The following is a 27,035-nucleotide window of genomic DNA, read 5'->3' on the forward strand; positions in this document are numbered from 1 at the left end:
ACTACCTCTTGGGAACAGCGATAGTGCGTTATGTACAATTTAGGCACCACAATTATAGAAATCCCGATCCTAAACGAGTGACAGCTTATAAGAAGTAAGTGTGATTTATTAAAAAGGAGTTGTGTAGAATTGTTGCGGAATATTTTTTTTTTTTCTTAGCCAATTGTTGAGGACCTTGAATTATGGGTTTGTGCTTACTTGCCTTGCACTAGTTGATAATATGAAATAGACACTTGCAATTGGCGCGTCCTAATCGAGTAATCGCGCCCTCTATAAAAGGCAATGCCGAGGCCATCAGCATACCAGCCTTGTCTATAGACTATAGCCTATAGCCTCTAGGCGTCTCTCTCTCTTCTCAGTTCTTTTCTCTTTTGTATAAATTTGGATTTGTCAGAGAGATGGGACACATCTCAAGTTTGTGCGTGAATCAAACCCCATCAGCGCCGTTCATTTTTAATCAACGCTGAATGGTGTTAGATTCACGCACAAACTCGTGATCTGTCTGCTCTACAACACCTCTGTACTCTCTCTCCTCATTTTTCAATCCAGAATTCACAAGCTTTTTACTTTTGGCGCCAATTCCGATTCTATTTTTTCCCCTCTCAAGAAAAATCGAGGACGTTCGGAGAGGGAGAAAGTAGTAATCAGATCGGATGGCTTCGGGGTCAACGGCTGGGATGGACGACGATTACGAGGCGTTGATTTCGACGACCGACATGGAGCTCCTCAAGAGGGCGTGGCGTAACGAGAAGGCCGCCCCGGAGATCCTTCGCTTCGAGACCGCTCTGATTCAGCGAATCAGAGGGCAGATCCAGTTGATGGTAACTTCTCAAACTCTAAAAAGCTCTAACATCTCTGTTTGATTCCCCCAGAAAATATAGGAAAAGAAAATTAAAATTCAACATTGTTTTTGTGTAAATTTGGATGCGTAAAATTTACACTTAATTCTTTTTCCTTTTTGTTATGTTAAATTATTTTTATTATTACTAATAGTAGTACTATTTGTCTAATTTGATTAGCTAGTTTTAATTGTCGGTATCTGATTGGTTATTTCCGTTTAATTTTTAACTGATTCTGGATGTTGATTCTGGATTTGTCGGTTTGAACTCAGAAACACTGACAATTTTAGGCTCAAATAGACAACCTGTGACCTAAGATAAAAAAAAAAAAAAATCTATTAAGAAAAGAACATCACTATCTCAGCATATTGGATCACTCCAGCTTATCCACTGGAACATCAGCTACAAACCAGACCACACTTACTCTATACAAATCAAAACAATACAAAAACACTCCAACTTAACCACTGGATTACATAACAGCAGCTAGCAAAGACATACCATATATTCTCTATACAAAGATCAAGAACACAAATCCAGCTAACAAACCAATTCTAAATCTACTATGTTGAAAGAATTTTATCTGGAATCATCTGTAGCAAAGCTCTAAGGTCTTCTTTTTGAATCTCCCTTTTGCCATAATCCGAGTTCTAACCTCCCAAATGATATTCTGCACAATTTTCTCTTCTGATCTATAAGCTGATTTCCATGTTTTATGTCATTCCTCTGCCTCCAAATATTGTACACTGTCGCACTCCAGCTCAATCTACATAATGCTGCCTTCAAGTTTCTGCCTTTCAAAGCTTTTAATCCCCGAATCATAATTTCCTCCCTATCTGTATATGGATTATGTACTAAACACCTTATCAAGACCTCCCTCCATATTCTTTTACTAAAACCATATCAAAATAACAAATGATCTATCCCCTCTATATTGCTTCTGCAGAACACACACATAAACTCTCCTTTAAAGCCCCATTTTAGCTACCTCTCCCCAGTTGATAAACTATCTCTTACAACCAGCCACAAGATGAACGCATGCTTGGGAATTGCAATAGGAAACCAAATTAAATTCCACCAGTTAAATTTTGACAGTTTGGAACAAATGGCATTCCAAGTTTTTGGACTAGTATAGGTTCCTTTTTTAGATAGGACCCAAATAAGCTGATCAACAACTCCTATTCTCTATGAGTGATCTTGATTGTCGGGAGAAGGGTGATGGGGTTAACAGTTTAGCTTTGATGACTAGCACAGAGGAGAATCTGGGGGATATTGAGTTGCTGGATGTTATGCCTTTGGCAGTCTTGGAGAAGGATTTAGGAGTGGAGTCATCGGATTGGGTGCTTGAGAGAATTAGTGGTTTTTGCAAAGTTGTTGGAATTTCTTGTCCAGGCCTTGAGGAGAAGATGATGGAATTGTTAAATGGTATTGAGGCACAACGGTTTTCTGATAGAGTGAGGCAAAACAATAATAGTAGTACTATGGGGAACCGAGGACACCGTGAAGTGAAGAGGTTAGAGTGTTCGGTGAATTATGATGGGAAAGGAGGTCAATCGTCCAGGTTGACTAGGAAGGGGAGGGTAGGCAATTGCTTATGTTGAAGCCAAAAATAATTTCTTGGAATGTGCGGGGCATGAATGAGTTTGAGAAAAGAACGAAGATTAGGGGGTTGTTGAGGGAATGGAAAGCAGACATTGTATGTTTACAAGAAACAAAATTGGAGTTTATTACCAGGGAGTTGGTTTATAGTGTTTGGGGCTGTGCTTATGTGGATTGGGTGTATTTGGGCTCTAGAGGGGCGTCGGGAGGTATTTTGTTGATGTGGGATAGAAGAGTTGTTGAGAAGTTTGAAGAGTATGTTGGGAGATACGTGGTAGCCTGTGCCTTTCGGAATGTGTCAGACTTTTTTGAGTGGGGTTTTGCGGGTGTTTATGGGCCTAATGATGATTGTGATAGAAGAGGCCTTTGGGATGAATTGGCGGGTGTGAGGAATATTTGGGAGATGCCGTGGTGTATGGGGGGGGGATTTTAACGCTGTCCGGTATCCGAGCGAAAGAGGGGGGGAAGGGAGATCTACCCATGCTATGGTTGAGTTTTCTGAGTTCATTTTTGATCAGGCTCTCATTGATCTTCCCTTGGTTGGGGGGAGATCCACCTGGTCTAATTGCCGTTCGTGGTCCAGAATAGATCGTTTTTTGTTGTCTCCAGATTGGGAGGAGTATTTTCCTGAGGTTTCTCAAAGGCGTTTGCCTCGGGTTCTATCGGATCATTATCCTTTGCTCTTGGATTGCGGCATTGGTAGAAGAGGCAGGGGGTCTTTTAAGTTTGAGAATATGTGGTTGCAAGTTGATGGTTTTGAGGAGTTGGTAAAGGGTTGGTGGAGATCTTATGGGTTCGAAGGGTCGCCTAGCTATGTGTTTGCTCGGAAATTAAAAGCTTTGAAATTTGACCTTAGAAAATGGAACGAGGAGGTGTTTGGAAATGTAGGGGCTAATAAGAAGAAACTTGAGACTGAACTGTGCGAGCTGGATTTGATTGCAGAGGAGAGGCCGTTATCTGATGAAGAAAAAGAAAAGAGGGTAGAATTTTCCAGAAAGTTAGAGCAGCATGTCTTTCTTGAAGAGGTCAGTTGGAGACAGAAGTCCAGGGCTCTGTGGTTAAAAGAGGGGGACAGCAACACAAAATTTTTTCACCGTGTGGCTAACTCTCATAGAAGGCATAACATGATTGAGGCACTGGTGGTGGATGGTCAATTGACTGAGGATCGTGCAGTTATCAAAGATCACATTGTAGACTTCTACGCAAAGCTTTATAGTGAGCAGTATCAGTGGAGACCAAAGGTAGATGACTTATCGTTCTCTTCCATTGATGATATAGATAGAATTTGGTTGGAACGTGAGTTTGAGGAAGATGAGATTTGGGCGGTTATACAGAACTTCAAAGGGGATAAGGCTCATGGGCCTGATGGTTTCTCTATGGCTTTCTTTCAGAAGTGTTGGGAGATATTGAAGAATGATATTTTTGCGGTGCTGAAGGAGTTTTACTCTGCCGGTAAATTTGAAAAGAGCCTTAATGCTACTTTTGTGTCGTTGATTCCAAAGAAGGCCGGAGCGGTGGATATCAAGGATTTTCGTCCTATCAGCTTAATAGGTGGTATGTATAAAATCATCTCTAAGATTCTGGCTAATAGGTTGAAGGTGGTTTTGGGGAAGGTTGTTTCTCAGTCTTAGAATGCTTTTGTTGAGGGGAGGCAAATTCTGGATTCAGTGTTGGTGGCTAACGAATGTGTGGATAGTAGGATTCGTTCTAGATCTCCGGGCATAATTTGCAAATTGGATCTGGAGAAGGCCTATGATCATGTCAATTGGGAATTTCTGCTTTACGTTCTAAATAGATGTGGTTTTGGGGAGAAATGGGTTGGCTGGATTGCTCATGCTATTTCTACTGTTTCTTTTTCCATCAATATTAATGGGTCGCCTTCAGGGTTTTTTCATAGTTCTCGGGGTCTTCGACAAGGGGATCCTTTGTCTCCGCTCTTGTTCGTGATGGTGATGGAGGTTTTCAGTCGGATGGCATATGCAGCAGTGGATAGTGGGCGGCTATCGGGTTTTTCAGTGGGATCGAGTTCCCAGGTTGCCATGAAGGTTTCCCATTTATTATTTGCGGATGATACATTGATTTTCTGTGATCCGGTTGTTGATCAGGTCCGAGATCTGAGGTGTTTGTTGCTTTGTTTTGAAGCAGTTTCCGGCTTGAGAATCAATTTATCCAAATCTGAGATGGTCCCAGTGGGAGAGGTAGAGGATGTCGAGGAGTTGGCTAGTATCCTTGGGTGTGGTGTGGCTTCGCTTCCGATTAAGTATTTGGGCCTTCCGTTGGGTGCTAAATATAAAGATTCTAATATATGGAACAATGTTATTGAGAAGATGGAAGCTAGACTAGCAGGGTGGAAGAAGGTGTGTTTATCTAGAGGGGGGAGGCTTACTTTGATTAATAGCACTCTCTCTAGCCTTCCTACGTATTTTCTTTCTCTTTTCCCTATTCCTGTGGGTATGGCTAATCAGATGGAGAAACTTCAGAGAGATTTCCTATGGGGTGGTGTTGGTGATGAATTCAAAATTCATTTGGTTAATTGGCATACGATTTGCTCTTCAAAAGCTTCGGGAGGGTTGGGAGTGAGAAGTTTGGTTAGATTCAACAAAGCATTGATGGGTAAATGGTTATGGAGATTCGCTATGGAGAGAGATGCTTTTTGGAGAAAGGTGGTGGAGGTCAAATATGGTAGTTCGAGGGGTGGTTGGTGTTCTAAGGAGGTTGGGGGTTCTTATGGGTTTGGTGTGTGGAAAAGCATTAGGAGGGGATGGGATGACTTCGCTGCGCATGTGAAATATGAGATCGGGAATGGCTCGAAAGTCTTGTTTTGGCATGATGTTTGGTGTGGGGATATTCCTTTGAAGATCCTCTTTCCTGAGTTGTTTCTTATTGCTACAAGAAAGGATGCTTGGGTGGAGGATATTATGCAGAGACAAAATGGCACCATCTCATGGAATATTTTGTTTGCTCGTCCGGTTCATGATTGGGAGGTCGATGCGGTTAGTAGGTTCTTTGGGATTTTGTACAACTTCAAAGTTAGTAGCGAGGGAGAGGATAAGTTGTATTGGGTGCCAGCCCGTAAGAAATCCTTTGAGGTAAAGTCCTATTATCATTTGTTGTCGAGTCATTCTCAGTTCTCCTTCCCATGGAAAAGTATTTGGAAAGTTAATGTTCCCCCGAGAGTGGCTTTCTTTGTTTGGACGGCAACTCTAGGGAAATCTTTAACTCTGGATAATCTTCGTAAGAGAAACTTTATCGTAATGGATTGGTGCTATATGTGTAAATCCGCTGGAGAATCCATCGATCATTTATTTCTGCATTGTATGATGGCTTCTGAATTATGGAGGGTTCTCTTGCAACTGTTTGGGGTGGAATGGGTAATGCCGAAGTCGGTGAAAGATATGTTGGGGAGTTGGAGGGGCCAGAAGGGTAATCGGACCTCGTTACAGATTTGGCGCATGGCTCCGCTGTGTTTGATGTGGTGCATCTGGAGGGAACGGAATGCTCGCTGCTTTGAAGATTGTGAGACGGGTTTGTCAAATCTGAAGAGAAAGATGTTGCAATTGTTGTATATGTGGAGGGATAGAATTAAGACTATACATGATTGTTCCTATTTTGATTTCTTAGACAGTTGTTCTCTTTCCCCTGTTCCTTAGGGGTTCCTTGTATACATCCTGTGTACTTTGGGTTGCGCCCCTTTGCGCCTTTTCAATAAATTTTACTTATCAAAAAAAAAAAAAAAAAACAACAATTCTCACCATAGGCAATTTGCTTTGAAAATTAACAAGCTGATATGATCTTACTGGCTGCCAACTCCATACTTTATTGTTTAAAACACTTGATAGCTTTGCTTCCACCTTGCTACCAGCATCATATACTACCCTGTGGCTGAATCTTTTATAAATAATTCTATCTGGATGCCACCAATCTAACCACATATGGATACTATTTCTCTCACCTACTTTGAATTTGATGAAATTCCTGGCAGTGTCACGAAGTTTCAATATTTTTCTGCAACTCTAAGAACAATTCTGTGGACTTTTTACTTACCAAAACTTCTACCTTTTAACAAGTTATTCTTCACCCAACCACCCATAAAGAACCAGCTTTGGCAAACAAATTCCATATGTCTCAGGATAGCAGCCTTATTCCATTCTCAATCCTTTTAAGCCCCAATCCTCCTTCCTTTTTAGGAACACAAATCACTTCCTATGCCACTTTAGCTCTAGCATTTGCAATCTCTTTTCCAGACCATAGGTACCTATTAAATTTCTGTTCTATGGTTCTTATGAGATACTAGACCAATAAACTTGTATACCATACAACATAGAAGATAAGAGATGCAATCTCCCTGCAAATGACAACTTCTTTGACAACCAAGAATCAATTCTAGCTATAATCTTCTCAATTAAAATAGCATAGTCAGCTGCTGTCAATTTCTTTGATATCAAAGGGACTCCCAGATATTGAATTGACAGCTTACCTTCTTTGATTTGCAAACAATCAATTAGCTTCTCTTTAACCAGTTGAGTAACCCTTGTGCAATATAGTGAACTTTTGTTTGGATTTGCAAACAAACCCTACAGTTCAGAAAAGTTTTGAAGCACTTTTTAATGGTTTGAACAAATTTAACATTTGCAGTCGTGAATAAAAGTAGATCATCAGCAAAACATAAATGAGTAAGATGAAGCTTCGAACATTTAGGATGAAAATCTATGATCTGTTTGGTAACAGAATTTTGGAAATAGAATATGATTCTGATTCTATTTTTTTCAAAAATAAATCATATTTTTTTCAACTTTTTTAAAAACAAATCATATTTTATTCGACTTTTTCAAAAACAAATCATATTTTATTCAACTTTTTCTAAACAAATCATATTTTATTTAACTTTTTTCTAAAAAGTCAAACTTCGAAATTCGCAAACAGAATAAGAATTCAATTCTGATTTCAAAAATTCAACACTCAAACGGACCATAAAGATTTGTTATCCAAGGCAGCCCCTTCCATCAATTTTGACAATACTTCCATTGCTATCACAAAGAGGTAAGGGGAGAATGGATCCCCTTGCCTTAAACCCCTTCTTCCTTCAAAGTATCCAACAAGACTGAAAACCATGGAGAAGTAATACATTCCCTCACCCATTTTACAAAATTGGAAGGAGCACCAAAGCATGCTAAACAATGCAGAATGGATTCCCAATCCAATGAATCATAAGCGTTCCTCAAGTTCACCTTGATTGTGCATCTAACTTGTCCTTTATCTTTATGATAATCTTTCACTAGAGCAAGTAAAACATTTCCTGATATGCTTTGTTACGTGTAGTCATCGTTAGGTAGCGGGTCTGTTAGGAAGTATTATCTGATAGGTTATTCAGTTCATTAGTATTTTATTGTTCTACTAATTGTTTGGTACATTAGTTGTTTCATTGTTTTATTATTGTTGTGTGGGTAGGACTCTTAGTATCAACACTGAGTGTTAGTAGGTAAAAGAACTTCTCTTGAATGAAATATTTCAACTGTATTAATTTTTGGTTGCTAGCACTTGTATTTATAGAGTATATAGGTTACAAGAGTTTGTAATAGGTAGTGCTTCTACCTATGAGTGTTTACAGGAATAGAGTTACACTCTAACTATAAGATATACATTAATAGAGATAGGTTTAATCTAAACCTATTCTGATCTAAGTCTAACCGGTTGGTTTACAATTTAAACTAAAGTTGATCTCTTTCTCTTATCTTTGGTTGAAGGTAAGAGGTCTTCAATACTCGGACTCTTTGATAAGAGTTTGTGTGCTTTAACATCCCCTCTCAAGGTCAACGAGGAAGAGTGCACGTTGAGCTTGGAGCAAAACCATTGAAACCGATTAGAAACAATCGGTTTGGTGAGTACATCAGCGATTTGTTCTTTGCTGGGAATGAATAGAATCTGAAGTGTCTTGGCAGCAACATGGTCTCGAACAAGGTGGAAATCTATTTCCACATGTTCTAGCATGAAAAATTGGATTTGCTGCCAAAAAAGTTGCTCCAATGTTGTCACACCATAACTTAGGAGGAGAAGTGAGCTGGACACCAATATCAAGAAGAAGAGATTGAATCCGTAGTAGTTCGGCAGCGGCATTTGCAACCGATTTGTACTCAGCCTCTGTACTTAACCTGGACACGGTAGGATGCTTCTTAGAGCTCCAAGAAATTAAGTTTGATCCCAAAAAGACACAATATCCGCCAGTCGACTTTCGGTTATCGGGGCATTCAACCCAATCAGCATCTGAGAAAGCTTCAAGAGTGGATACATTTGTCTGAGTTAATAGGAGTCCATGAGTCAGCGTGTGCTTGAGATAGCGGAGTATCCCTTTGACCGCTTGCCAATGAAGTTTAGAGGGCTGGTGCATGAACTGACACACTCGGTTTACTGCAAAAGCCAAGTCTGGTTGCGTGAGAGATAGGTATTGTAAGGATCCCATGGTGCTACGATAAATTAGAGGTTCTTCCATTGGATCTCCAGCAAAGGCTGATAAAGAACTTGAGGAAGACATTGGGGAAGAAATAGGCTTAGCTTCCAGCATGTCAGTGCGCTTGAGCAAGTCCAGAATGTAGCGTCTTTGGGAGAGTAGAAGACCAGATTTTTTAGTGGAATTACTTCCACACCAAGGAAGAAATTTAGCTTGCCAAGATCTTTGACTGCAACGGATGTCCAAAGTTGCTGCAAGAGATCATTAATAGCTGCTGGAACAGATGCAGTGATGATGATGTCAACTTCACTAAGATAAACATAGTTAGTGAGGTAGCCCGTAAGATAAAGAGAGAGGAATCTGCCTTAGAGCTAATAAAACCCAGGTCACATAGCATGGTACTAAATTTGGAAAACCAGGCTCTCGGTGCTTGTTTCAGGCCATATAGGGCCTTGTGTAGCTTGTATACATGATGTGGTAGAGTTGGATTAGAGAAACCGGGTGGTTGAGACATATATACCTCTTCATCTAGAAAGCCATGTAGAAAGGCGTTTTGAATGTCAATTTGTCGCATATCCCAACCTGGAGAGTAAGCCATGGACAGCACAGTTCGAATGGTTGTTGGTTTAACAAATGGGCTGAAAGTTTCTCCATAGTCTAGGTCAGCCTGTTGATGAAAACCTTTAGCTACAAGGTGAGCTTTATGCCTTTCAATGGATCCATCCGCATGTCGTTTCACTTTGAATACCCATTTGCAACCCACAAGGTTGGTAGCTTGCTGAGGAGGAACTAAAGTCCAAGTGTGGTTCTGAAGTAGAGCATTAAACTCAGTCTGCATAGCTTGTCTCCACTTAGGTAGTTTGACAGCATTTGTATGACAGGTTTTTCCTCAATAGCTGGGTTGGTTACAACCAGTAGAGCACGAGGAAGAGGGTATTTTATTCTGCCATCTGTGAAGACTCTCGGTAGCACAATTTGATTTTGTGCACGGTTGACCATTGGGTGTATCCGAGTGGGAGCAGGACAGGGATTGAGAGATTGAGAAATTGGGGAACTGAATGCAGAAGAAGAGTTTGAGGAACTGTTTGTAGAACCGGATGCAGAAGATGGTGAAGGAATAGGAGTAGTATAATTGGATGCTGCAGGTGGAGAACTGACCAAGTGTGGAGGTAGTGATAAGGAGGATGGTAACAAGGTAGAAGAAGGCTGCAAAACTAGTGTGGAAGCCAAAGAATGTGAAGAAAAGGGAAATGATGATTCATGGTACACAACATCATGAGAGATATACATTTGGCTAGTGGGAATATGAAAACATTTGTAGCCTTTATGGTTTCGGCTGTAACCTAAGAAAACACATTTTTGACCTGAAATCAAACTTATGTTGATTATATGGACGGAGATTGCGAAAACATGCACAACCGAAAATTCTTAAAAACTTGTAATCAGGATTGTGAGTTTTGTAAGATGGTTGTAGGAAGACAATTGATGAGATAACATGAAGTTTGACAAGCCTCATCCCAAAAGGTTTTGGGAACATGACTTTCAGCAAGGAGAGCAAGAGTTGTATCAATGATGTCTATGTTTTCGTTCAACATAACCTTGTTGTTGATGTGTATATGGACATGAAACACGATGAACAATGCAAAGTTTGTGAAAGAAGGTGGTCAGAGATCGAAATTCCCCACCCCAAGCTGTTTGGATTTGTTTAATTTTAGTGTTGAAGAGACGTTCAACCATGATATGAAATTTATTGAAAACTGAGAAAACATTAGACTTGCATTGGATTGGAAATAACCAAGTAAAACGACTAAAAGCGTCAACAAAAGTAACATAGTACTTATTTCCAGTAGATGAAACTACAGGGGAAGGACCCCATACATCTGAAAAAAGTAGTTCTAAAGGACGATTAAAAACATAAGTAGATGCCGAGAAAGGAAGCTGGTGAGCTTTAGCTTGTTGGCAGGAAACACAGGAAGCAGCTGGCTTATTAGAGAAAACGGGAAGGAAAAACTTGGAAATCACTTGCTTAATAGTGCGTAGAGCAGGGTGACCCAAGCGTTTGTGCCATTGATCAGCGGAAGTCCTTTCACCAACAAGAGAGTAGGGAGAAGAAAAAGAGGTGGGAGAAGGCAGCAGCTGATAGAGGCCTTCTTTAGAGGACCTTGATGGAGGATTGACCTGGTTCGGCAATCCTTGATAACAAAAAAGGAGTGAAACTCAAAAAATAGAGTTATCATGAGCAAATTGACTGATAGATAGCAGATTTTTGCAAATAGATGGAACATGAAGTAATTGTTTAAGAATAAAGGAGCGACGTGGAGAAGAGATAAATGCAGAACCAATATTGTGGATAGACAAACCTGTACCGTTTCCCACTCAGATCTGGTCAGAACCCGTGTATGCATAAGAGGTTAGGTTGAGGTTGTTCAAGTCATGAGTGAGGTGGTGAGTAGCACCTGAATCCGGGTACCAACTATCATCGGTGGGCAGACCAGGAGAGGAGTAAAAGGCCTGCAATGGAGACTGAGTATCATGCTGAGAAGACTAATAAAAGCGTTGATAGCAGGAGATGGCATAGTGGCCTGGCTTGTTGCAAATCTGGCAAATGGGTTGAGAGGAACCTGCACCATGCGAGTGGAACTGCTGTGCACGGCCACGGCGACCAGAAGTGCTACGCCCGGCAGGGAATGAGCCACGGTAGCCACGGCCATTTGGAAATCCATGGCCACGGGCAACATTGAAGCTACGATCATGCTGGCCAGAAGTGCCAGAGTTTTGGGCAGTGACATGAGCAGTGGCATTCGAGAGATTCATGTTGGCCATTTGCTGTTCGAGACGCATCTCATGGGCAAGTAGCAACCCGTAGATATCATCACGGGAGAAGGATCTACCCGAGTAGTGACAGAGGTGACCAATGGATCAAACTTCGATCCAAGACCAGCTAGTAGGAAGGAGACGGCCTCAAAATCATTGAGAGGTTGGCCGCATGCAACAAGTGTATCATTGAGAGTTTTCAGTTTATGGAAATAATCGGTGAGGGAGGAGTTACCTTTCTTTAAGGTAGTAAGCTGAAAATGCACTTACATGCTTCGGGCATGGGCTTGGGAAGCAAACATCTTTTCCAGAGATTCTCATAGTGCACGAGAAGTGGTGCAGCCCACAGCATGGGAGACATAGGAATCGGACAATGTGGAGACCAGAACGCTGATAATAACCTGGTCTCGTTGATACCATGAGAGGTAGTCAGGATTGGCAATCTTGGCAGGAGCTCTAGGGGTAGTGGCTGGATTCATGATCAGTTGGATAGGAGGAAGAACCGTGCCATCAATGAAGCCATACACATCTTGTCCACGAAGATATGCAAGAAGCTGGAACTGCCAAGCCATGTAGGAAGGGGAGTGATTCATGTGAGGAATATTGAAAACAAGAGATTGTAGGTTGGAACTTGAATCAGCGGTAACACTGGATTCGGCCATTGAGAAGAGAAAAGGAAGGAAAGGAAAGAAGAGCAGATGTTTAGTCTTTTTGTAGCTTTGATTCCATAAAAGAACTTCTCTTGAATGAAATATTTCAAGCGTATTAATTACTGGTTGCTAGCACTTGTATTTATAGAGTATATAGGTCACAAGAGTTTTTAATAGGTAGTGCTTCTACATATGAGTGTTTATAGGAATAGAGTTACACTCTAATAGAACATAGAATAATTGGGTTTTCAAACGTGCTCATTAACATGAGCTTTCATTGATATATATAGACTGATTACAAGGACTCAAGATAAATAGTACTTTTCCCTCTTTACAATTGACTAGAACTCTATCTAGCTTTATCCCTTATCTATCTAACTATGAACATAGAAGCTGACCACTAGAAGAACACTATCTTATCTTATCAGCACTAGAACTTCGGATAGGAGATGTATTCCTATCGTTGAACTTCCGAACAGATTGTAGCGCACAAGACTCATGTTTGGGCCGTGAGTCTTGTGCGTGAGCTGTGTTAATACCCTCCCGCAAGATCAACGTGGGTAAACGCATGTTGAGCTTGGAACATAGCAGTTGAAACCGAGTGGAGACAAGTGGTTTAGTAAGCACATCAGATAGTTGATCCGAACTAGGAATGAAACAAATGTCCAGAGATTTATCAGCAACACGATCATGAACAAAGTGGAAATCAATTTCCACATGCTTGGTATGCGCATGAAAACCTGGGTTGACCAACATGCATGTAGCCCCAATGTTATTACTAGGAGTGAGCAAATCCCCGCGAAACCCGCCCCGCCCCGCAGAACCGCCCCAACCCGCCCCGCAGAGCCCAGGTGCGGGTTTTGGGGCTGATTTTGGCCCCCCCGCGCGGTGCGGGGCGGGTTGCGGGGGGGACCCCAGAATTTTCTCGGGTCCCCGCCCCGCCCCGCCCCGCATATTAAAAAAAAAAAAAAAAAAAGACTGCCGCTTCTAACCTAAGTACCTAAAGCAATAAAAGCATCTCTTATTCTGTCTGCCGACTGCCGCTTCTGCCTCTTCCTTTTCTTATTCTTCTTTCCTCTTCTTTCCTCTTCTTTTGTTCTTCACTTCTTCTCGCCGAGTCGAGATACACAGAGAGAGTAGTCTTTTGTTCTTCACTTCTTCTCGCCGAGTCGAGATACACAGAGAGAGTAGAGATCAGAGACTGAGGAGATCGGGAGAGAGGGAGAGTCAGAGATCGGGAGAGAGGGAGAGTCAGAGATCGGGAGACTGAAGAGAGATCAGAGACTGAGGAGATCGGGAAGCTCTGTTTTGTGTGGTCCATAGTCGGTGATGGATGGGAAGCTCAACTTAGCATGTTTTTTTTTTCTTCATTTAATGTTTCTTTCTGGGTTTTGTTTGGTCGTCAGGAGAGTTGAGGAAGAAAAGAGAAAATGAAAATTATGAATCTTTTTTTTAAAAAAAAAAAAAAAAATTCAATTCTTTTTTAGTTTAGTCTTTAAGATTTAAAAGCTCATTTCAATCGAGTAATAAACTGTTTTGATCTCTGTTTAATGGCCATTTTGGATCCTAAATGATGTAAAATACCTGAAGCCTCAGATATTTTTCCTTCTAAATCTTCATGCATTGTCTAAGCGGCCAAACATAGCTTAGCGTTTTGTCTGGAAGCTGAGAATATACAGAAAAGCAAATGAAGAAAAGGCAAGAATAGGATCGGAATTTCGCTCTTTTTTCCATTTATTCTGTTCTCAGAGGATAGAAGTTAAAGAAAGAAAAAGAATAGAAAGTTTTTAACTTGTGTCTTTCGATCTTTCGATCTGTCAGTAATTTGTTCATTTTATGGGATTGAATTTCTATTCGTAATTAGCAATTATGTGTAATATTTGTAATATTATGTTTTTGCTTTGTAATCTGTTTTTTTTTTTTCAATTTTTTTTGCACTAAGTGATTGAAAACATTGCAAGCAAAAATGCTTTCTTTCTTCTTTTTAAGTTTTTTTCTCCTTACATTTTAATAGATGTTGGGATTTTAATTAGGGTTCAATTGCAACTTGCAATTTGCAAGGGTGACAGGGAGTACAAATAATGGATTATTAATTTGGATTAGTAAATTTTGAACATAGGGATACTTATAAAAAAAAAAAAAAAAAAAAAAAAATTGAACACAAGGGTTAATGGGTCAAAACCCGCGGGGATCCCCGCCCCGCAACCCCGCCCCATCTACACCCGCCCCGTGCGGGTGGAGGGGGTTTTCTGCGGGGTGCGGGTTCACTTTGGGGAACCCGCACCTCTGCGGGGCGGGGTCAAAAAATCCCCATCCCCGCCCCCCCCCGCCCCATGCTCAGCCCTAGTTATCACACCACAACGTTGGTGTAGAAGAGAGGCTAATCCCAAGTTCTAGTAGAAGGGCGTGAATGCAGAGGAGCTCAGCAGTAGTATTAGCAACAACCTTTTATTCTGCTTTCGTGGAGGACCGAGAGACGGTTGGTTGCTTGCGAGAGCTCTAGGAGATCAAGTTTGAGCTAAGAAACACGCAGTATGTACCTGTTGAGCGTCGATCATCTGGGCATCCGGCCTAGTGAACGTTCGAATAAGCTTGCAATTTGGTGTTCGAGGTGCGATGAAGAAGGCCATGAGAAAGAGTATGCTTTAAGTACCGAAGAATGCGTTTGACAGCCTGCCAGTGAGGTTTAAGTGGTCTATGCATGCACTGACATACCCGATTGACAACAAAACTCAAATCAGGATGTGTGAGTGAAAGATATTGCAAGGATCCAACAATGCTCTGGTAGAGAGAAGGATCTTCCATAGGGTCACTAGTAAAAGCTGAGAGACTGGAGGAAGATGCCATGGGAGAAGTAATTGGTTTGGCCTCAATCATATTGGTTTTCTTCAAGAGATCCAAGATGTACTTGTGTTGGGAGAGAAGAAGGCCAGATTCAACCTTGAGGACTTCAACTCCAAGAAGTAATGAAGAACACCCAACTCCTTGACAGCAAAATCAGTACTTAGAAGCTGGAGTAACTCAGTAATTACAGCAGGTACTGAGGCTGTAATTATGATGTCGTCGACATAAATATAAGATATATAGTGATATTCTTGTTCCGGTAAATGAAAAGAGAAGAATCGGCCTTAGATCCCATGAAACCAAGCTATAGTAATTTGGTACTCAGTCAAGAAAACCAGGTTCGAGGAGCTTGTTTTAAACCATAAATTGCCTTCTGGAGCTTACAAACATGCTGCGGAAAGCTTGGGTTGATAAGCCAGGTGGTTGCACCATGTAAACATGTTCGGATAGAAAGCCATGAAGGAATGCATTCTGAATATCAATTTGCTTGAGAGGCCAACCTGTAGAATAGGCAATAGATAAAACCGTGCAGATTGTTGTAGGCTTAACAACCGGACTATAGGTCTCTCCATAATCAATGCCAACTTGTTGATGAAAGCCTTTGGCAACAAGTTTGGCTTTGTACCTATCAAAAAAAAAAGTCTGGCTTTGTGGCATTCAATGGAACCATCTGCTTTCCTTTTAAGTTTGAAGACCCATTTACAGCCGACAACATTTTGAGAAGACTGCAGAGGAACAAGAGACCAAGTCTTGTTTTGAAGCAATGCATTAAATTCTACTTGCATAGCATTCCGCCATTCAGGAACAGTGATGGCATTGAAGAAGCAGGTCGGCTCCACAAGTGCAGATTGAGATTCTGCCAGTAATACTCGAGGAATAGGATACCTGATGGTGCCATCCGTAAGCTTTCTCTGCTAGATAATTTTATTCATGGCTCTTGTATGCATGGGATGATTCCGGGCACGAGGTTCATCAGTGCCAGAGGTGGAACTAGGCATGCTTTGTTCTGCAGAAGGAGGAGATGGACTGGAAGATGATGTGGAAGGAGATGCTGTCAAAGGAGGTGAAGACCGAGTAGAGATAGTAGATGGAAAAAGGAGAGGAGGAAGAACAGAATTTTGGATAGATGAAGGAGGATCGGTGACTGAAGTGGCAGCAGCAAAAGTGAAGCTATTCTCATGAAATATGACATCTCGGGAGATATAAGCCGGATTCTATATGAAGGCATTTATAGCCTTTATGATGTGTACTGTAGCCTAGAAAGACACATTCTTTGGAACGAGGGGAGAATTTGTGTGAATTATACGGAAGAAGGTTAGGAAAGCATGCACAACTGAATACTTTAAGACATTTATAATTAGGAGCACTATGAAAGAGTTTCTCAAAAGGAGATTTGTTATGCAGCAATGGGGTTGGTAACCGATTGATGAGATAGCATGAGGTGAGACATGCTTCATCCCAAAATTTTTGAGGAAGATGACTATCGACCAAGAGAGCCAAAGTTGTGTCAATGAGATGACGATGTTTCCTCTTAACACATCCTTGTTGTTGATGTGTGTGAGGGCAAGAGATGCGATGAGTTATACCTATAGACAGAAAATATGTATGGAGATTGTGATATTCGCCACTTCAGTCAGATTGAACACTTTAATTTTGGAGTTTAGTAAGCGTTCGACCATGACTTGGAATTTAAGAAAAGTTGGCATAACATCGAATTTGGATTGAATTGCAAAAACCCAAGTATAACGACTGAAAGCATCAAGAAACGACATATAATAACGATTTCCATTAATAAAAAGAGTTGGAAAAGGTCCCCATACATCGGTATAAATTAAACCTAAAGGATTACATAAGTGGGAATTAGAAGCAGAAAACGGCAATTGATGACCCTTGGCTTGTGGACAAGCAGTGCAAGGAGATGTTGCCTTATTGGAAAGAACTGGAAGCTAAAATTGAGACAGGACTCAGTGTACTGTGCGGAAAGCAGGATGACCTAAGCGCTTGTGCCCGTGAGCAGTGGAAGTTCGCTCACCTGCAAGAGCTTATTTTATTGATGAAGAACTGGATGAAGGAGTGAGTTGATACAACCCATCTTTAATGAGGCCTGCATGGAGGATGATACCAGTTTGAGAGTCCTTGATCACAAAATGAAATGGGTGAAATTCAAAAAAGACAAAATTATCAAAAGCAAATTCTCTAATCGAAAGAAGATTTTTGCAAATTAAAGGGACACGAAGAAGTTGATTAAGAATAAATGCTCGATGGGAAAGAGTTAATGAAGCAGAACCAATATGAGAAATTGGCAAACCTGTTCCATCTCCTACACCGATTTGATCCTAACCGGTACAATCCTCATGTGACGGATTGAGATGCTGGGTAGCCCTAATATCGGGGTACCAAGTGTCCTTATCTGGCAGAACCGGAGAAGAGTAATAACCCTATGGAGGAGTTTGTGGAGGGTTAGAGAAGGAAGAGGATTCCTGCCTTTGATAACAGTGAAGGGCTGTGTGTCCAAGCTTTTCACAAATCTGGCATGTAGGTCGGGAAGAGGAAGTAGCATCATTAGAGAAATAGGAACCACGACCACGATTGTTGTTGAAAGAGCCACGGCCACGATTGTATGGTTGGCCACCACAACCACAGTATCCTCGGCCCATAGACATGGGAGCTCGAGTGGATAAATTTGCAGCAGGTTGTTGAATATCAAGGGGTGGAATTTGCTGCTCCAGACGCATCTCATGAGCAAGGAGATGGCCATATAACTCATCAATAGAGAGAGGATCAACTTGGGTAGTAACCGATATAACAAATGGATCATATTCGGATCCAAGGCCCTTGAGAAGAAACAAGACACTCTCAAAGTCATTGAGAGGCTGACCAGCAGCAGCCAGAGTGTCACTGAGGGTCTTAATAGTCTGGAAATACTCAGTGATTGAGCTATTTCCCTTCTTGACTATGGCGAGTTGAAAATAAATTTGCATAACTCGGGCTCGAACCTGAGAAGCAAACATAGTGAGCAGAGTTTTCCATAAAGCTAAGGATGTGGTACAACCAACGGTAAGGGTGGAGATGAGGACGCTGAGGATCATTTGATCCCTTTGACACCACACAAGAAAATCCGGGTTGACAATAGTAGCAGGAGCTCCAGCATCGGTACTGGGATTCGGTATTGTCTGAGCAGGGGGTGGAGATGAGCCATCAATGAATCCGTTGGCATCTTGACCCTTGATATAGGCGAGGATCTATGTCTTCCACGCCATGAAGTTTCCTTTGGAAAGTTTGATATGGAGATTGTGGTTCATATTTGGGACAGTAAAGACAACTTGCTGGGAGGTTTGTGGTTGAGGGTGAGTAGCCATGGAGGCTACGGAAGCGACGGAAGAGGCGGAATCAGATTCTGAATCAGCCATTGATCAAGACGTTTGTCTATGTATGGGATTTGATACCATAATAGAACATAGAATAATTGGGTTTTCAACCATGCTCATTAACATGAGCTTTCATTGATATATATAGACTGATTACAAGGACTCAAGATAAACACTACGTCTCCCTCTTTACAATCGACTAGAACTCTATCTAGATTTATCCCTTATCTATCTAACTATGAACATTTGAAGTTGAACACTAGAAGAACACTATCTTATCTTATCTGCGCTAGAACTTTGGATAGGAGATGTATTCCTATCGTTGGACTCTCGGACAGATTGCAGTGCACAAGACCCATGTTTGGATTGTGAGTCGTGTGCGTGAGTTGCGTTAATACACTCTAACTATAAGATATACATTAATAGAGATAGGTTTAATCTAAACCTATTCTGATCTAAGTCTAACCAGTTGGTTTACAATTTAAACTAAAGATTATCTCTTTCTCTTGAAGCTTATCTCTTTCTCTTAAAGCTAATCTCTTTCTCTTATCTTCGGTTGAAGGCAAGAGGTCTTCAGTACTCGAACTTTTTGATAAGAGTCCGTGTGCTTTAACAATAGGAATAGATTTAATTATGTTAGTAGTGAGTTATAGTCCATGTTTCTCGTGTCTCTTTCATTGTATTTTGTTATTTAATTACTGCATTGTTATGGGATAAGAAATAAATCAAGAAAATTATCACACCTTGTGTTTGTGAGTTGAGAGCACCTCTAATTGCTTGTAGGAAGTCTAGGATTCCTTGGAAATCCTACAAATCTATCTTTCTTATTAGTTTCTCATCCCATGTTACATACGTACGTAACATGCGTCTATTAGGAATGAAAGTTGTTTTACTTATAGATAAAAAAGGGAATGAAAGCTGTTTGACTATGGTGCACAATCGAATCCAAACCAGCTGGTAGCAATCTATTTGCTAAAATATTGGTGATACACATTATGATTTTTGTAGCGTTTACCTTGGCTAAATGAGGAGCAGTGTAAATTCTACCTTTAAAATGCTTATCTGGCTATCGTAAAGAGTGATGGATTTCCTAAATGGCTATTCTGATTTATTGGTGCAGTAACGGGTTACAAAACTTTTGCTGCGTGTTTACAGGAAGAAACCACTGAGGAATTTTCAAGTAGTGGGATCGATCCTCTGACAGTATCACTCTACCAGATGGACTTGGATAGGACTCAGTATTTATTGAGATCGTACCTTCGGATTCGCCTCCAAAAGGTGGCCATTAGTTCTTCTGTTGTATCTTTGTTAGTGTCTCCCTGGATGTTTTGCGGAAATTTAATCGGTTGTTTTCTGTTTCATTTGAAAGGAATAATGTTCATCTAAAATGTAGCTGCAATGGAATAGAGACCCTTCCTAACGAGTAATAAAAAGATTGCTAATATTCCAGAAAAAAGAAAAAGAAAAACATTGGTGTGCACTGAATTAAATTTTGATGCCCCAAAATTCCTGCCATCAACATTGGATTACCTTGTCTATCTTGTTTCCTAAGTAAGTTTCTATCGCAGATTGGAAAGTACATGTTCCATATCTCAAATAATCCTGAAGTTCAGAACCGGCTTTCTGAACAAGAGAAAGGGTTTGCCAAAAGGTAAAGCCTGTATGTTTTATCTGTTGAAAGCACATATTAAAGTTTTTCTTCTCACTATTTCTGAAGTTGACATTATGGTTACAGGTGTACTGAGGATATGGAGAGACATCTTGAAGAGAGTGTTCTGTCAAAATTGCCTGATAATTATCAGGCTATGCTAAAGCAGTCCATAATAAGTGAAGAGAATGACATGGGTACTCAGTCATCCTTGCAAGTTACTTCTGTTTGTTTTATTCTCATTTTAATTCTCTCTCCCTCTTTCCCTTCTGCGTTTGGAATTTTGTGCATGCCTTAGTTATTACTCCAATTCTAATGACTTCTGGGTTGTTATAACATGAAGTCAGTAGAACTTTGACCTGAGATTTCTTGACCTTCTTTGATTTGGTAAAATGTGTTTGGAATTACTTGGGCACTAGTGGATCCATTTTGAGATTCCAAAAGTTATATGGTGAAATTCTAAAGCGGGCATCTTGTAAATTGTTACTTAGGATGCTCAAACAGTTGATTGTGTCTTGTTTGGGTCTGAATGTTGATTGCATGAGGAGAAATTATTTTCCTTTACGCATCTTATTAATATTTGTGAACATTAGGATCAATAAAAATTGTTGGACTGAGCTTTAAATTAAGATTTTCAAAGGGAATCACAATCTGAATTTTTTTTTGGGTTTCACTAGTTTTGCTGTTTCAATGCATAGACCAATTTGGTAAATCAGTTTTGGACAACTCAGGAAGTGAATTTCAGCTTCTACTGTCCTCATAGATTAATTTCTTTCTGGTTGTAATATCTCTATATCTGACAAACTCATATTGCTTACAACTATTTTTTATGAAAGTACATTGGCCGCTACATCTGCTCTTTTTTCTTTTTCCTGGTTGGTGAGAATTTTTAGTGATAGGGAAGACTCCAATATATTGCACCTTTTCTGGATGCCCGACAATATTCTCTCATGGCTTTAGTCAATGACTAAAGATGTTGATTTTGGAGCTAGTGGTAGAAATGCTTACTTATTAAGCTACTAGGGGCCACCTGTTTGGTCTGATGGCCATATCAACTACCACAATGCTCTATTATCTTTGTTGGATGTGCATTTAAGCAGTGTGAAGGTGTGGGCATGTGTACACATGGGAAGGCATTACTAGGATTACGGATTACAGGGAATGGACACATCCCCAACTTCCCCCAGCAGTTGGAGTTCCATGTCTCATTGTATACTCGATGATAGCTACTGGCTGCATGTGTATATTATGTGTGGCTGCATGTTAGCTATTTGTTCTGTTAATGCGCACCCTGGTCTTTGGTTTATGCTACTAACTAGTATTTTATTATTGTGGATACAGCGCATAAGAAAAAGAAAAAGGAAAAAAGAGAAGCTATTGCTGTATTTCTAGGCAAAGATCACTACTACATGCATCGCTTTTCTCTCTTGGTTAAAGTTATCAGTGTCCTAGTCACTTGGTGCTATACAGTATACACAATTTTCCACATGTATTTTCGTTTCAGTGATTACTGCTTTTATATTTTTCTCCAAACATGGACAGTATTTGTCAGGACTTTTGAGTACTGTGTATATGACTAGAAGTGATCCGTGTTCAACTTCTTAGGTAGTTCTGATTGAGTTATTTTATGATTGAAAAACAAATATATCAATGGGCTTTTCTTTTCTTCAACTTTTCTCCTTTTGCTGTCATAAACTTGTGCAAAGTTTTTGAGCATTTGACTCAGGTTGACTTGGATCAAGATTTTGTTGGGTTGATTTGTAACTGCTTGAAAGCCAGGCAGTCAGGCACTATGTATATATACCTTGAAATTTACAATTGCTCTATACCTCTGTCATTTCCAGTCCCGGAGCCACAGTTGGACACTTTTGTTGTCTGCAAGAGCAGGAGATTTCTGGGACCTTTCCAGCTTGATGGCAGGCAAGCTGTTATTCTTGTATTTTTCTAGTTTCTACCCTTAGACATGTTTCATTTGTTTGCTAATTAACCTCTTATCTCTTTTGGCAGTGATGAACTCCTGGAGATGAAGCCTGATGATCTATGTATAATACATTACAAGTCAATAAGGGAGCGTGTACAGGAAGGGGAAATTGATTTGGTCTGAGAATTTTGCAACTCGGTGGGATTCTACTATGTTTTAAGTTATTCAGAAAGATGTGCTGCTAAAAGAAGATAGGCGCTCTTTCCTCTCCAAAAGATGTTGTAACACATGTAATTCTAATTGGAACATTTTCATCATTCGACCATATGAATGTCATGGCGGTGCCAACATTTGTTATTTTATGGCATTTGCCATAAGGTTGAATTGTTGCTAAGAATGTTGAGGCCCAACCTTAGTCTTACAAGGTGACCTGAATCTGTATGCTTGCCACCCTCTCTGTGTTTTCATTATGCATGTCCGCTAACGGAGAAAGGGATTGTAATTAGCTTTTCCATCTTTATTGAGTGAACAGATGTGAAGCCTATTAGGCTATATGAAAAAAAAATCATTCATCAAATTAATACATCTTTCAAATCTTCCGTAAGCACTACATCCCTTTCTTAAGAAATTGTGATGGTTCATTTTTCCATTATATAGTTTTGCAGCGAGGTCTCCCTCCCCCCACTTACAAGGCAGCCCAATGAATTCAAAATATTAAACATGGAGGAGGAAGTACCTACAATTCAAAAATCATACCCACTTCCCCCAAATCTGTGAGAGCTTTGTTGGTACGCGGAATGTGTATTCTACTAAAAAAAAAAAAAAAAAGTTATTACTAAGAATGAAGAAAGGTGGAATGAAATAATTATTCCATTTTCTTAACTTGGTGATAACATATATATCATATTTGAAATTGAACCAAAATTACTAAAAAATTTACATAATTTTTTCTTTATTTTAAAAACTCAAATATATATATATATATATATATATATATATATATATATATATATATATAAAGAAAAAGAATAAGAATGAATTGAAGATGTTGAATCTATGGGTGGGTGGCCACCCACGTATCTAAGATTCAATTTTTTAATTTTTCATTTTCTTTTTGAAGAGAGTGTCTATTCCTTGGAATTTATTCCTCTTTGAGAATAATTATTCCTATGGAATAAGTCCTACCAAATAAAGAAATAACTGTTTCATTAGAATAGTCCATTTCATTTTAAGGACTTTATTCTACAATTCAATAAAAAAGGAAACGAGTATTCTTTAACCTTTTACAAAAAAAAAAAAAAATACCATAAATTATATTAAGGCACGCCTACCAGTCAAATCCCAAAACGACCGCGTCTTCGCCTGGAACGGCTCGTGACACCCAACAGAAGTCTGTTGAATATAATACAAAACTTAATCTAATAGGACAGAGATGAACAAAACTCTGAAAATTTCAAGATTCCAAGGACGGGAAGACTAGGAGCTAAAATCAATGGCCAATATCTTGAGCAAACCGTCATAGGACACCCCACCCTTTTCATCACCACCGGCCAATGCAATCATAGCTCTAATATCTTCATCACTGGCAGCGAATCCAGCCCACTCCATGTAGCTCTTCAAATCGCCATGGCTCAGCTTCCCATCCCCATCCTTGTCCATGATCCTAAACACGTCTCCCATAATCTCACCACTACCACCACGTGCCTGTGGTGACCTTCTCCGAGCACCCAAAACGCGTTGGAACTCGTCGTACTCCACGAACCCGTCTTTGTTGATATCCGCCACCGATATCATCGACTTTATAGCGTCTTCATCGGCTCCTCCGCTCGAAAACCCTGCGTAGAACGTGCGAAGGTCGTCACGGCTGATCTTGCCGTCTCGGTCGACGTCGAGCACGTTGAAAGCTGGCCGCAAAGACGAGCTCTCGGTGACCTCGGCACGTAGGCTTGTACCAGAAGGACACATTTTTTTTTTTGCCCGTGTAGCTAGTTTTTGCACCGCAGACTGCAGATCGAGGAAATGAACAAACGTACGTGTTCAATGAAGGCAGGCTATATAGAGGCCTTGTATCATATTATATAGGACGAAAATGAAGGGACTAGGTCTTTTACTCGCTTTTGTGTTATTTTATATCTTCTTGTTATTTATATATATATATATAATCTTTCTATATTTTAAAACTGTAATTAATATTTTTAATTAAATTATTCAAATTTCGCTTTCATTTACATTTTACAATTACACACCAAGAGAGAATGCAAAATCATGATCGTTTGCGTTGATTTACATGAAATTATTATTTATATTAATAATTTTTTTTATTTTTTTATTAATGAATTAAAACTCTTTACATTAAAATATTAAAATTAATCATTATACAGTTGTGTTCCAAGAGTTTCGGGGCCCACCCGTTTGGGAATCGAGTCAAAAGAATGGCTTGGGCCACAAGGTTTTGAGGCCTCACGTGGGTTTTTTACATAGGTCGATACGTATGTGATGACGTCCGACTCCTGGCTCTTTTAGCGGTCGGTGTTCCGTGTTCGTGTGTTTTTGAGTTGTGTGGACTGTTTGGTTGGGGATATGAATTTTTAGCGTCACATTATTTTATATTAAAATATATAAAATGTGAAATTTATGCATGTAAATTTTATATATGTAAATCTCATATACGTAGGTCTCATACTAATTATGTCTTAATATGATATAAAAATAACATATCCCATTTGGTTAAATTACACGTGTCACAGTTTACTGGTAGGTTTGCTTGTTTGGAATGACTCAGATTCAAAGACCGACTTTTCTACTTATGCTCCGTATGTTTCGGCGTAAAATGATTTCTAGAAAATGATTTCGGTATTTTACGGTGTTTGGTAGGGGCGAAAATAACGGTCAACGAAAATCATTTTCGGTTTGACCGTAAAACCTTCTTTAATTTTTGGAAAACGATTTACGGTTTTTAAAACCGTAAATCGTTTTCTAAAATTATATTCTTCGTCCTTACACGCACATTTGATATTTGACTGTCCGAATCCGACAATAGTCGGTCGTTCGAAAATAGGCAGCACCGGAATCCAGCATCATCAAGTTACTGGAATAATGCCGGCGTCGGAATCCGACCACCGGAATACCGCCGGCCGCCGGAATCTGGCGACATCCGGCAACTGCGCCGAATGTCGGCGGAATCTGGCCCCCACAGAAACCGGCCGGAATCCGGCCTGATCTGACCGGATTCGGCCGGATTCGGACACTGACCCGGCCGGATCTGGCCAAAATGGCCGGAATCCGGCCGGATATGACTGGATCCGGACACTGATCCGCCCGGATTTGACCGGATCCAGCCACTGATCCTGCCGAGATCCGGCCAAAATGACCGGATCCGGCCGGATCTGACCGGGCCCGGAGGTTTCCCACCGGAATCCGGCAATTTTGGCCGGATCCGGCCAAACATGTTCACCGGATTCCGGCGACAGTTGCATTTTCACTTTTCGTAATTTTTTCGTACGAACCAAATGTCGAAAAATATTTTCGAGAAAATAATTTTTTTTGAAATTGATTTCGTCGAAAATATTTTACGACGGAAACCATTTTACATCGAAACAAACAGAGCATTATTAAAGAAAAACAAAAAAGACCGACCTTTTTTCTTTGTCGTCAGTGATTTGTGTGGGAGGACTTTAAGAGCAGCTTTTTTGTGTTGTTTTACATAGGCTTTGATTTTTCCGATTTTGTTTCTTTTGGAGTCAGTAACTTTAATGGTAATTTTAAAAAATAAAAAGATGATCTATGAAAAGAAAATAAAAAATAAAAATAAAGAGATGGGAGAAAGACCATAAGAAAAAATAAATCATTTCTGTTTTCGGTGCTCATAAATCTCTCTGCTACTTATTTTCTTAATTTTACAATTAATGTTAATGTTCATAAAGACTGTCATACAATTAGAATGTCGTTAGAACTTTTGTTTTATTTTTTTTTCACAAGTGTTGATACAAGAGCTAATTTTCACTGCTATGTTATCAAATTGTATGTCAGTCATATAACAATCTAATAAATAACGTTGCCTTTTTTTTTTTTTTAACAAGTATTTATTCAAAGATTAATTTTTACTGTCATATATCATTCTACTAAATTACATTATGTTTTACTAATTGTTAGAATATTTTATCAGATGAAGATTTTTTTAAATCTCAATTGATATTTTTAAATTAAATAAATGAGATTTTGTTATCACACCATTTATTAACTTAGTATTTTTTTTTTATGAATTAATAATATATTAAAAGTTGAACATACTGGGGTGACAAAACTCATCCCATTCAATTAAAAACAATAATTAAGTTTTTAATAATTTTACATGATAAAGTATTTTAATAATTTTAAAGCATTATAATTAAAAGGAGAAAAAAAAAAAAAAATTGACTACTAGTCGGTAGTCATGAGTAATTAATTGAAAGGAAAGATGCATCATCAATCTTTTAATTTACAAATCGTTTTTTGGAGTAAATTTTTATTAAAATATTTAACAAATTTTATTAGGTGTTACATTAACGCTAATAATATAACGACACGTGTCAATCTTAATAAATAAATATAAATATATATAAAACTAGAAAAATATAAAAACCATGTAACTTCCGTGTATTTTGCGCTCATAATGGGACCGTTGAAGAACAATTCTGCGCCAACCTCTCAGGAATATGCTTGGCAGTTGGCATTGTAATATTGACTTGTGCGACTTGATATTTGATGGGCTCGTGGTGGGTCTTGGTCCACACAAGATCCAAACCCATGTGAGAACTCCAACGTGTGGTTTATAGCATTCAATACATAATTTGGCTCTGTTCTTGAATTGACAATATAAAAAAATTTAAATTTAAATTTAAATTTTTTTTTTTAAAAAATAATAATAA

General features: G+C 39.6%; 2 protein-coding genes across 3 annotated transcripts; one reads left to right on the plus strand and one right to left on the minus strand.

Moving 5' to 3' along the window:
- The first annotated feature begins 202 nt into the window (after positions 1 to 202).
- On the plus strand, positions 203 to 22,705 carry LOC133879753 (DNA replication complex GINS protein SLD5). Of its 2 annotated transcripts, XM_062318520.1 has the most exons (6): positions 225 to 821; positions 19,715 to 19,837; positions 20,128 to 20,210; positions 20,295 to 20,404; positions 22,052 to 22,127; positions 22,215 to 22,705. In XM_062318520.1, the coding sequence occupies exons 1-6, from the start codon at positions 654 to 656 to the stop codon at positions 22,309 to 22,311; spliced, it is 657 nt and encodes a 218-aa protein (XP_062174504.1). In that variant the 5' UTR covers positions 225 to 653; the 3' UTR covers positions 22,312 to 22,705. The 2 variants fall into 2 exon arrangements, with proteins under 2 accessions (XP_062174514.1, XP_062174504.1); XM_062318530.1 differs by lacking the exon at positions 19,715 to 19,837 and having other exon boundaries at positions 203 to 821.
- Positions 22,706 to 23,317: 612 nt separating this feature from the next.
- Positions 23,318 to 24,177, minus strand: LOC133879763 (calcium-binding protein CP1). Its single transcript, XM_062318543.1, has one exon. The coding sequence runs from the start codon at positions 24,091 to 24,093 to the stop codon at positions 23,605 to 23,607; it is 489 nt and encodes a 162-aa protein (XP_062174527.1). The 5' UTR covers positions 24,094 to 24,177; the 3' UTR covers positions 23,318 to 23,604.
- Between the last annotated feature and the right edge of the window lie 2,858 nt (positions 24,178 to 27,035).

This window comes from Alnus glutinosa, chromosome 1 (assembly GCF_958979055.1).
Source record: "Alnus glutinosa chromosome 1, dhAlnGlut1.1, whole genome shotgun sequence".
Lineage (NCBI taxonomy): Eukaryota > Viridiplantae > Streptophyta > Magnoliopsida > Fagales > Betulaceae > Alnus > Alnus glutinosa.

Excerpts from the sequence above, each read along its gene's own strand:
- LOC133879753 (XM_062318520.1), top strand. The coding sequence starts at position 654 with ATGGCTTCGGGGTCAACGGCTGGGATGGACGACGATTACGAGGCGTTG. Across the intron at positions 20,211-20,294 it reads GAGAAAGGGTTTGCCAAAAG|GTGTACTGAGGATATGGAGA; the intron begins GTAAAGCCTGTA and ends TTATGGTTACAG. Across the intron at positions 22,128-22,214 it reads CCTTTCCAGCTTGATGGCAG|TGATGAACTCCTGGAGATGA; the intron begins GCAAGCTGTTAT and ends CTCTTTTGGCAG.
- LOC133879763 (XM_062318543.1), bottom strand. The coding sequence starts at position 24,093 with ATGTGTCCTTCTGGTACAAGCCTACGTGCCGAGGTCACCGAGAGCTCG.